A 12,492-nucleotide genomic window follows, 5' to 3' on the forward strand; every position below is an offset into this window, starting at 1 on the left:
TAAGTGTTTATTTAAACTTTTCCCATACATTTTGTCGCACAGTGTTGTTGTCTATGTAAACGCGTCGGCTGACAATTTCGCAGGGCCCAGTCTCATCTTTTGGCACGCGCCGTAAATGCATATACATACATACATACATATACTGCCCACATCTGTATTTAATTTATAAGAGTGTTTCAAAATCAGCACATTTTGCTATAAATCAGTAAGATGTTATTCAGAGATTTGAAACGTTTTTTTTTGAATCTTAAAATATGTGTATTTTCTTTATTTTACATACATAAATTGTTGCTAATTTAATTGTTGTCAAGCAATTCATACATATATATTTTTACATACTCTTCGCTACAAAAAAAAAAAAAATCATTATCAATCAGCTAATACTCATACAAACACATACATATGTATGTGTAGTACATAGAGACAAACAGGCAAACCAATAGCATTCAAATTAATTGCTTTAATTTGTTTATATTGTCTGCCATCAAATGTTTATAATACTGAAACATATTTGTATGTACTTTGTTTTTTTTTTGTCTTTTCCAATCACTATGAATTCGCTTTGGTGTAGTCTACAGAAGCGTTTCTTATCGATGCGACCGTGAGTAAAATTCAAATTTGAAAAAAAATTGCTTCCAAAATTTTCTTCTTAGTACATTCGTTTTTATTCACTACTTATATTCATACCATACATACATACATATCTGATGCATTGCCAAAAAACATTTAAACCAGTTACTCAATTCCGTTACATTGAAATTTTGATCTATTATCGTTGTTGTTGCATTAGTTATATATTTAGGATATTCCCGAAGTCTTGCAAGCCCCTTGCATGGTGCACGGATTGCACGGTTTGCACAGTTGTCCCACTGGAAAACCGGTTTTTAACATGAAATACGTACAATCGATGCAAGACTTCGAGAATACCTCTATTGCTCCAGTGAGCGGCATTTTATGTAGTTTTTGAAAGTTTGGTATTTGTTTTATAACTTTTGAGTGAATATTTTTTTTTTAAGTTGCTGTACATACATATTATGTGTTCGACATCGTTCTACGTGTACACTGTGGTTCTAGCTACATTTAAAAAGACAAATTAGCATCAATTGGGGTCTTCACACCAAGTTTGGCGGTTCGTTGGTTGGCCGTTCTACAATTTATTTTTTTCTGTAAACGATCTTTATGACTTATTTCCGTTAGTTTGGTAATGATCTTTCGCAGCACATGATTTAGAGAAATTTCCTTTTCCAATTAATGTCTTAAACATAACCTTTTTATTGTATGTTACTTCGCGCCATCATTTTCAACTAAATTCGAATGTTAAACAACTATTTGTTATTTTGCCTTCTACCGATCAAATTGAGAAGCTTTCCATCGTGACGCTTTATCACATGGCGCTTAGGCGCTTTAGTTGGATTCGTTAGTTTTACAAAAAAAAAAAGATATACGCAACTGCCAACTAACGAAGCAACGAGCTCGGTGTGAAGACCCGTAATGTCTGTCTGTTATTTTGCTTATGTTATAAGTTTCCCGTCTTATTATTTGCTCTTAAATTTTGATTATACTCTAGTAAGAGCCTTCCTGCCAAATTTCAGTAAATTAAAGTACATATGTATATATACTATGGTGATCCTTAAAAGTATGAAAATGTAAATTTTTTATAGGACACCCCCTTATTGGGCTTCTACCAATGTTTGAAAAAGTGAAATTTGATAAATTTTACATTCACATATATAATTAAAACTATTCATATAAATTCATAGTCATCAAAGGCCGATTTCTCCATTCTTACCAACATACTATTAAGACCCAAAGACAGATCTGAAGTTGGTTGTCATAGAATTTTTCAGGCCCCATATTGGTTCCTAAAGCATTAGGGCCCGACTATATAAGAGATGAAACCGACATCGAGGACAGCGTGGCATAGCTTCAAACAACAAGTGGATGTCCGCAGGGAGAAGTGTTATCACCCCTCTTGTGGAGCTTAGTTGAGGAACTCCTTCAGACTTTCACTTGAAACTGACATTTGCTGTCAGGGTTATGCAGGTGACATTGTGTTGCTGTAGGGAAGTTATTGAGTACTCTCTGTGACATAGTTTAAGGGGGACTAAACTTAGCAAGAGGTTGGTGTTTGGGAATGGGTCTGAAGATCAACCTTAACCCCTCATTTTCTATGAAATTAACAATTACAGGTATGAGCAATACTACTTTCAAAGGGGTCGCCGTTAAATTCACCGCTGAGGTTAAGTACCTGGGTTTCATCCGGTATTCAAAACTTCTGTGGAAGACACATGTTGAAGCGATCACTTCCAAGGTCACGTAGGCAAGCGGGGATGTAGTCCTAAAATCCTGAGATGGATGTAAACCAAGATAGTTAGACCAATAGTCACGTATGATGAAAAGCCCAACTAAGTAGTCTTTGAGAGGAAATTCAAGGTAGAGTTTTTCATTAAGGTTAGCTCTCAGCAATAGTATACAGAAGGCTCCAAAACTCCTCAAGGCATTGGTATAAGCATCTATGGACCAAGGATGGGGCTCTCGTTGCCCGTAGGAGTATATTCGAGCATATCTAGGTTGAGGTCTATGCGATTAGTCTGTGTGTAGAGATTAACCCACGCAGGAATTATCGAATGGCGGCCGCGTCGTCTTCCATAGGGCCGGAACATACTTAGAGAACAGCACTGACTTAACACTACGCCGGGCTAAATGCTTTCTGGGAAGCCACAATCTTACAAGGGCGATTATAAACCTTCCCAAAGAAAGGCTAAAGATATTAACAGGTATGCCGACAGGTCAGTGTGGACTGAGAAGCCACCTGCATAAGCTGGGGATATGGTCAAACGACCTATGCCGCTTTTGTGATTCATTCGAAGAGACTCCATTTCAACTGCCTCGCGAGTGCGAGGCGGAGGCAAGGAGACGAGTGAGGTATCGAGGTGAACTTTGTCCAAGTGTTGAAATTATACAATCGCTGACTACTGGACCTCATCAAATTTCTTGGAGTTCTGGGGTTGGATGATATACGGTGAAGTGGTTGAGGGAATAATAGACCTCTTCGTGGCAGTGCTAATATATATGTAAGAGTTGAGGTATTCGTGCCGTCTTTTGGCGCTTACACTTTTTTCTAAGAAGCTCGGTGAAAAGCTCCTGTTCCAATTAGTATGGGTCTTGTTGTTGTTACACCGCCTCCGAATGGCAAAAGGACTTTATAAGAAATGAACTTGTTATATAAAATGTCTGTTTTTTTTGGGATTTTGCTTTAAACGGGGATCAAACCTTGGTCCAACGGCGAGGTAATACTGACCACTAACCATTCGGGTAAAGCGGCCGCCGTATGTGTTCTATATAAATAGACAGATTCAACATCTACAGTTACGAGCATATTGAGAATGAAAGTTAGCAGCCAAATGACCATAAGTTGACGCCTTCCCCGAAACCCCAACTAGTATTTGAAAAATGAAGGTACTTACAAAATTTGTACATTGAAGCGAAGTTTCAATGAAGACCCGCATTTCTTCTGAATCTAACATTAAATTTTATTCGATCTTCTAAGTAATTCTTGCAAGCATGTAACTCAATCTGCAGCAAACTCATCAGAATTTTTTCAAAATGTTATGTCGAGCCCTAACCGCCAAAACAACGTGTCGCTTACGTTATTTTGGCGGTTAGGGCTCGATGTAGTACAAATACAAGGCTCATAAAAGGCATGTAGTAGATAATTTTCCATGTTATTATACTCGTATGATCATTAGGGTGGTCCACAAAAAGTAAAGTCGTAACTTTAATGCTCTCACCTCCTTAGATTGTTCTCTACCGAAAAAAGTATACCCGTTTTTTTGTTTTAAAAATTGATTTAGTGGTTGCATATATTTTATAGAAGAGAAAAAACATTTTCATATAAATGATATAGAAATCTTGAAAAAGAATATTTTTCTATAAGAAAATTCTGTTTCGATTTTTTATGAGTCCCTCCATTGAATTTTTGGGGTCTTTAGAGATCCTGTAACAAATAGTTACTATTAAAAAATGTTTAAATAAACGATATGGTATTGTTATTTGAAGTTTCCTGAAGAGAAAGAGAGTTTTCTGATCAAAAAATATTGATTTTAAAGAATTCTATACCATTTCCACGAAAACTATTTTTTCCCATATAAATTACATAGATAACTTTGAGCGTTTTGAGCGACCTCTAAATATTTTTTGGTGTCAAATTAAAAAAGAAGGGGTATAGTTTTTTTTTTGTATATTTAGAACAATCCTAGTGGAGAGTGCATTAAAATTTCGACTTTCACTTTTTTACACGGATTTTTGGACCACCGCAATGTACATACATTAGAGTGCATCACAAAAAAAAAAAACAAACATATGCGGTTTTCCACCGGAATTGTAAAACTTATCGTACATATTTTAAGACTTCCGCCAAAATATTTTGGAAAAGTATTAAAATTTACGTGCGCTAGCCCGTTTTGAAAAGATCTACAAAAAATCTCATTATTTTAATTCCGTTGATAAAATTGATAAAATTTGTATGCAGGCTTTTTATTTTAACTCTTTTTGGAATAAAATATTTTTATAAACTAGTTTTTATAAAAAATAGATTTTTGGAGGTATTTTCAAATTGGACCATTTCATGCAAATTTTAATATTTATCCAAAATATTTTAGCGGAAGTCATACAATATAAATTTTAAATTCTCGATGCACGCTAGGCAAAAGTGTCGATTTAGCTGGATAAAAATAACTAACTAATAAAATTGATTTGGGGTGTGGGAAATTAATATTATATGTGGTTTAAAACAATTTAAGCAAAAATGACAGGATTGATAAAAATATAAATTTACTGACCCCTGCGAAAAATGGTTTTATTATTTGTTATGAAACATGATATTTACATTTTGATATTTACAAGAAATAAGTAATAGTAACAGAAAAATATTGTGCTGGTTGATCTTGTACAACATGGGGGTTTCGTAGGAAAGTAAAAATTTGGAGATTCATAGTTTTGCTTTTGAATGTTTATAGTTTTTATTTGTCAATCACGTGAGGCGAATATATTACTTGGTAGCTGTAAACAAAATGCAATTACTCCTAAAGTGGTTCAAATGGACACATGAATTTTTTTGAGGGTTTTCTAAACGAATCAAAGAATATTTTTATAAAAATCAAATCCAGGGTACTCCGGGGCACTGTTTTTTATCATCTACGGAATAATTATTTTCTAGTTTTTAAAACTGTTATACGTAAACTATTGAAAAAATAAAAACTTACTTGTAAATAGCCCTTCTTTAATATAAAAATCATTTTAAAAAGTTACATCCACACATACCTACTATAATTAATACAGAGCTACCGCGTATGGCTGATTGAGGTGCCTGTGTGCACGATATGCATTCGGCAAGTTGCGCGTACTCTATTAACATATTGCAAAATGTTGCTCCATAACTAATAGGGCTGGTTTCTGCAACTCAACTTAACTTAGTTTTGCCAGTTATTTGGACTTAGTCAAGAATAAGCTGAATAAAAAGTAGGCTAACTTTTGACTTAAGTCCAAAAAATGGCTAAATTAGGTTAAGTTGAGTTGCCGAAACCTGCCCATACTGTGCCTTAGTTAGTCAAACATTAAGGAACGTTCATACGTATTTCTTTAGTTATTAAATATCATTGCAATTTTAGATTTTTGTCCAGCTAAATTGTAACTTTTGCCTTATGTGCGATGGAAAATTTTATTTTGTTTTCTTTACAGGGTGACGCACCCTAATTTACATACATACATATAAAGCGTGCGGAGTGAATGCATACCTACTAGTAGATACGTACCGATATGCATCTTTACACGCCTATTACCACCTTCATTCAGACATTCATTAGATTAGCATAGTATTAAATTGTATGGCAATTTTTGCAAATTTTTCTAACCGTTAGTCATAGGTGACTTAATAAAACAAACAAGCAAGCATGCGTACATATACTCATGTGTGCAACTACATTGAGTGCATATTGTCACTACGATATCTTAGCTACCTTCGAATGGCACTTACTTAAGTGCATAAGTACTTAGATACATACATGCATATGTAGTTTACATAAGTTATCTAAATATGCATAAATGTTCATTCATGTATTTTCCCATCTCTCTGCTCTTTACTCAAGCATACTTAGTTAAATGGACACTATGTTGAGTTAGTTGATTTTGCGCCTGAGTTTTGAAGTAGTCTTTGGATTTTTTCTTTCCGCTATCTGGTATGTACACATCGTACATTTAAAAGATCTCTAGAAAATTTCACCATCTCGATTTGTAAACGTACGTCTGTGCAAGAGCATTCGCTTGTATGTAGGTGTGCATGTTTTACACATACAGACCAGCTTGTGCTAGTGTGACAACGCGTACCAACTAACAGCTTTCCACTTTGCTAGCTTTTAACACAAAGTTATTAACTAATGCCCGAAAAGTAGTATNTACCAACCAGCTTGTGCTAATGTGTCAACGCGTACCAACTAACAGCTTTCCATTTTGCTAGCTTTTAACACAAAGTTATTAACTAATGCCCGAAAAGTAGTATAGTTCATAATTACTTAGCCACAAGTTGCTAATTAATTAATTTTGTTTTTTTGCAAATTTTTCCCCAACTCTGCCACTACATAAAACATACAAACAGCCATCGGGAGCAAGAACAACGCAATGCCGAGGATGTACTCTTCGATATGTTTTACAATGAGGAGACTGGACTCATCTCGATGGGCAAATTTCTGGCCGCACTCAAGACGACCGGCATCAGGCGCAGCGACCCACGCATACGCGAATTGATGGAGAACTTGAAGAAGGTGCACAAGCTGTCCAATTATGAAACCGGCTCGTCAGCTGAAACTCAGAACCTGAATCGTGAAACCTTTAAAGCGTAAGTTATGACCAAAAATATAGTTTTTTTTCTGAGTTCCATTTCGGCCTTTTCATACTCCTTTCTCTCGCCTTTGCAGTGTCGTCGCGCAGAATATCGNAATAAGTTTTTTTTCTGAGTTTAATTTCGCCTTTTTCATACTCCTTTCTCTCGCCTTTGCAGTGTCGTCGCGCAGAATATCGTCTTGATTGCCAAGGCGTTCCGACAACAGTTCATCATACCGGATTTCGTGAGCTTCGTCAAGGATGTCGAGGATATCTATTGGAAATGCAAGACGAATACCGATGGTGCTGTTGCCAATTACATACCGCAATTGGCGCGCTACAGCTCCGATTCGTGGGGTGTGAGCATCTGTACGATCGATGGTCAGCGTTTCTCTATTGGCGATGTGGATATACCGTTCACTTTGCAGAGTTGCAGGTAAATATCGCTTGTCTGTGCATAATGTCAACAAAGCTAAAGAAAAATGCTGAGCGTGAAGCACTCATTCACGTGACGTTCATTGGTGCTCATACAAACAACCGGTTCATTGATACATACTCGTTCAAATTGGCATGCGGTCATCATTCGTGGCGCATTCAAACAGGCGAGATTTCGCGCGCGGCTGGGACTTCCCTGCACTGGATGGTGGTCAGCGAAAAGCGTTGACTACATTCACTGACCTACTCACGTACACAGTCATGAATACTCTCTTGCAAATATTTCCCAAACTAATTAAACTTCTTTCAGAGCAACTTTTGCCTTGTCGCATTTGTCGCTGTTATCCGCTCGCCTTGTCGTTAGCTTTTGAGCAAAGACCGAATTCAAGTCGGAAAATCATTTCGTTACGGTTGTCTAATGGGCAGCGGTTTTCTTTGTTCTTGTCCATCTACTCGGCGTAACATGAGCGGTTTTAGTGACGTTGGCTTGAAGTTTCTGCTGATTGCCTTTGTCATCGTCGCGGTCGTCGTCATCGTCGCCATCGCCGTCGCTCTTGACGTTGCATCACCTATCTCACCTTCGNTTGATTGCCCCACAGCCTTTGTCATCGTCGCGGTCGTCGTCGTCGTCGCCATCGCCGTCGCTCTTGACGTTGCATCACCTATCTCACCTTCGTTCAACCACCAATAATACTCACTCATTTTGTGTTATTTGTTTGTTTCTTACATTGCAAATGTGTAAAACAATGTAAAGGTTCGTAACTATTTCAATCGATTTAAATCACTGCACAATTTATGATTACAGCAAACCGTTGACGTACGCCATTGCCTTGGAGAAGCTGGGACCGAAGGTGGTGCATTCGTATGTGGGCCAAGAGCCAAGTGGTCGCAATTTCAATGAATTGGTGCTGGATCATAATAGTAAGTGTGAAGCAGGAAATTGTTAAGCATAAATGTGAAATGGCGCGTAAATTTATTTTATTGTTCTGTTTTTGTTTATTCCACTTTAGACAAGCCGCACAACCCTATGATCAATGCGGGCGCCATACTGACCTGCTCATTGCTGCAGGCTTTAATTAAGCCAGATATGACAGCAGCTGAAAAGTTCGACTACACACTGCAGTGGTTCAAACGTTTGTCAGGTGGTGAAAATATTGGTTTCAATAATGCAGTGTTCCTGTCGGAACGAGAAGCTGCCGATCGCAACTATGCTTTGGGCTTTTATATGCGCGAGAATAAATGCTATCCAAAGCGTACGAATCTCAAGGAAGTGATGGACTTTTATTTCCAGGTAAGGCTGGAGAAGCATATGTATCTACATATATTTTACTGATAGTTAGGAATAAATATTCGTAAAATTAATTTAGTAAACTGAGTGGTCAACCTTTAAATCTTGTTAGCTCGGGTTGTTGTAGCAGTACAACTAGGCCCCGCCTATTTCGTTTTATCCATTACTCATTCATTATCAAATTTCATATGGGGCCCGCCATTTTGAATATTCCAAATCTGACTTCAGCTACCCCATAAACCCCTTTATATACAATTTCATAAAAATGTAAACTTTTTTTTAATTCATCCGTAATTTTGAATTTTCCAAATCTGAATTGAGATTCGTAATCAACGAGCCCAAAATCCCCTTGTACGAAATCGTATTAAAATCGATCAATGGCTTCATATTGTCGCCACTTTTATGTGCTGCTGGCCAATAGCGTACTGAAATTAATGCCGTGTCGTAGATAGATAGGTAGACAAATTTTAGGTTTTTAGCGTTTAACTCGAGCTTGCAGTTTTATAGTTTCGTTTTTTTAGTCAACAGTTCTACTGAGCTTGGGGCTGTTATTTATGTTTGTGGAAAACAATAATAATTTACAAAGGTAGAAGTTGTAAGGAAATAACCACATCTCCTCATCAGGCTTCTTCATTAAGCTCATCGATTTCCTTTAATCTGAAAAAGGCATGAAATGTTTAGTATCTCCATATCAATATTTCAGAATGCAAAAGAAGCGAACAAGTTCGAATAGAAATATTCATGTTTACAAGAGAAGACGATATTATAGAATAGAGTATATTTTTTTTGCTGCTTTTATGCTTAAGTGCACATTTCAGATACGTACCCCAAAATGTGCGTCAGCGGCATTATTTTTAACATTCATAAGCAAACTGCTCCGATAGATGCATTCAGCTTACCTGCATTTTTTTTTTATAACATTTTATAAAAAGTAGTTTGGTGCCCTATTTTAGAAAGTCTCGAAAATGACATTTGGGAGATCATTAAAGGGTTAAAATGTTCTAAATAATTGTTCGGCAAAAAACTTGACTAGGGGTATTTTCAAACAAAATCTTTTTACAAAGAACCACTAGTCCACAGAAAATTAAAAACTAATATCGCTAGCTTAGAAAGAAAAGTTGCTAAGTCCCATTTTAAAAATATATTATTATATTTATTAAAATATGTCGTATTATTTTGGCCTTATCGGATTTGCGGTGCTTCTTTTGGTCTTAGCAAGTTTTCCTTTTTTGCTTATGAAGAGGAAAAAATAAAACAAGTACCTTTATAATTTTCGAAACGATGCGTATTCAATTTCTCTAGCCTCCTATATCAAAATATGAGTTTTCATAAAAAGTGGACTTAACAACTTTTCACTCTAAGCTAGCGATATGTCCCTTTGAAATATGAAACAACGTTTTTATTTTTGTTGTTAAAAAAAAAAAAACAAAAATATCGATATGCAATGAGATTCTACTATAGTCCGCAATTTCTTTCGGTAAAAATCTCCAAATGACTAACATATGGGCCTAAAAATATGCAATGTTTCTAAGTAGGCGTTGTATATTTTTAGGTACCAACCTTAATCATTTAGTGCTTTTAAGCTATTGAAATTTATTACAGTTCTTAAAAAACTGAAATTTCCGAGTTGGTTTTGAGGATTTTTTCAATAATATTTACAACAATCCCTCAATAAAATCTCTCTTCTACAGTGCTGCTCGATGGAGACGACCTGCGAGTCAATGTCCGTGATCGCCGCTACCCTCGCGAACGGTGGCATTTGTCCTACCACCGAGGAGAAGGTACTACGTCCCGAAGTTGTACGAGATGTGCTTTCCATAATGCATTCGTGCGGCACTTATGACTACTCCGGCCAATTCGCCTTCAAAGTGGGTCTACCCGCTAAATCTGGTGTCTCCGGCGGCATGATGTTAGTCATACCGAATGTCATGGGCATTTTTACATGGTCACCGCCACTTGATAAGCTTGGAAATAGTGTGCGTGGTGTGCAATTTTGTGAAGAGTTAGTTAGCGTCTTCAATTTCCATCGCTACGATAACCTGAAGCATGCGTCGGATAAGAAGGATCCACGTAAACATCGTTACGAGACTAAAGGACTGTCAATTGTCAATCTGCTATTCTCGGCGGCCAGCGGTGATGTGACAGCATTACGGCGTCATCGCCTCTCCGGCATGGATATCACGTTGGCCGACTATGATGGCAGAACGGCGCTACATTTAGCCGCCTCCGAAGGTCATTTGGACTGTGTGAAATTTTTATTGGAGCACTGTCAGGTGCCACATAATCCAAAGGATCGTTGGGGTAATTTGCCCATTGATGAAGCGGAGAATTTCGGTCATCATGCTATAGTTGATTACTTGAAAGAATGGGCAGAAAAGGCTGAAGAGGCAGGGGTGCACATACCAGAGGCGATTGTTAAGAATACCGACGCAGATGAGGTGAGTTTGAGTTGTTGAAGGAAGATGTATGTGCTGTCAAAGTTTTTAAATTTGCTGTATATTATTGGCTTTGCATTTTTCGAGTGCTTACGTAGTGCATTTGTTTTCAAATTGGTTTGTTCTTTGTTGTTGTGCTATTTTTAGGAAATTATTACTTCTAATGATAGCATAAGTTCTGACTATGATCGCAGCGCCACAGCTAGTCCTATACCCTCGGATGCGGGCAGCAGCAGCAGCAGCAGCGGTGTCGGTGACAGTACTAAACCCGGTCTCTAAATTCGCTATATGCCGCACAGCAAGGCGCCTAACATCATTAAATATACACACATTGATACACATGCACATCCATCCATCACATAATCTCAAGACAATGATGACTTAAACGATTCCTGGAGAATCTCCTTCATTTCACCATATACCAAAAAAAAACAGAGTTTCTGAACACGAAGCAGCTCTTCCCTGCAACGAGCATAAGAAGATATAATTATGTATTCCTATGTAGCTTTTTCGGCTTATTTTCATTTATTTACATGAATACTTATTTATAGTTTAGTGCTCTAGCAGTAGTTTTAGGTACCAGGCATCTCATACCTACGAAATTTGTTGTTTTAAATACTTAAGCAGTTGCTCTGGCATACTACATTGCACCACTATTGATATTGACACTTGAGTATTTACATAAACACAAACATACTTACCATATTTTATGATTTGCTTTAATAGTTCATTATAAGCATATAGATTGTGTTACTGAGTGAAATACTGAGACAAATTCGTGTGATTTCACTCATATTATTTTAGGCGCTTAAAAGAAGAGTGAAAAGGTTTGCTGAAGTAACGCATGCATAGAACGGTGAAATTTCTGTATTAAAAAAAAAGCTAATAATTGTTTTTTTATTTTCTTTTTGTTTTATTTATTTTTTTAATTTTACTTCGGTTTAGCTGCTGCAAGTCAAATATTATTGTCTTTTTTACTCGTCATATGTAGGTGTGTATGCAATGTGTCAATCGTTAGGTTGGGCTTTTAAGTAGTTTTTTCAATTAATTGTTATAATATTTATGTTGCTAGGTGATTGAGTGCGGTTTTTGCGTAATCAATTTGTCCGTTTTTTTTCTTCAAAAGCCAATAATCGCTTGAACTGCGTTTTTTCTTTTTCTTTTTGATCCCTTGTTTTTATATGAGCACTATCTTTACTTCAGCGCAGAAACTCTTTGAGTTCTATATATGTAATCGCATAACTGAATAATTATTTTTTAATTTATCAGACATAACGGTAAATATTTTTAACTATAATTTATAGGAAACTTTAGCCGACTTTTCACTAATACAAGCACATTTTGTCATGCTATTGGACAGTCTGTCAAAGCACTCGAAATTTGAGTGAAAAAGCATGCATCCCTCTGCATTTTCTCCCATCAGTTTGCACAATCTTCGAAACTTTCAATACTCGTGAG

The 12,492-nt window shown here is 36.7% G+C and overlaps 1 protein-coding gene across 1 annotated transcript; it reads left to right on the plus strand.

Moving 5' to 3' along the window:
• The first annotated feature begins 536 nt into the window (after positions 1–536).
• GLS (glutaminase) lies at positions 537–11,848 on the plus strand. The gene is made up of 7 exons (XM_017629788.1): positions 537–601; positions 6,653–6,892; positions 7,055–7,312; positions 8,117–8,232; positions 8,322–8,602; positions 10,291–11,037; positions 11,182–11,848. Exons 1-7 carry the CDS (start codon positions 552–554, stop codon positions 11,311–11,313), a joined length of 1,824 nt encoding a protein of 607 aa, XP_017485277.1. The 5' UTR covers positions 537–551; the 3' UTR covers positions 11,314–11,848.
• The last annotated feature ends 644 nt before the right edge of the window (positions 11,849–12,492 follow it).

Source organism: Rhagoletis zephyria, unplaced genomic scaffold, assembly GCF_001687245.7.
Source record: "Rhagoletis zephyria isolate East Lansing unplaced genomic scaffold, Rhagoletis_zephyria_1.1 Rzeph_scaffold_07079, whole genome shotgun sequence".
NCBI lineage: Eukaryota > Metazoa > Arthropoda > Insecta > Diptera > Tephritidae > Rhagoletis > Rhagoletis zephyria.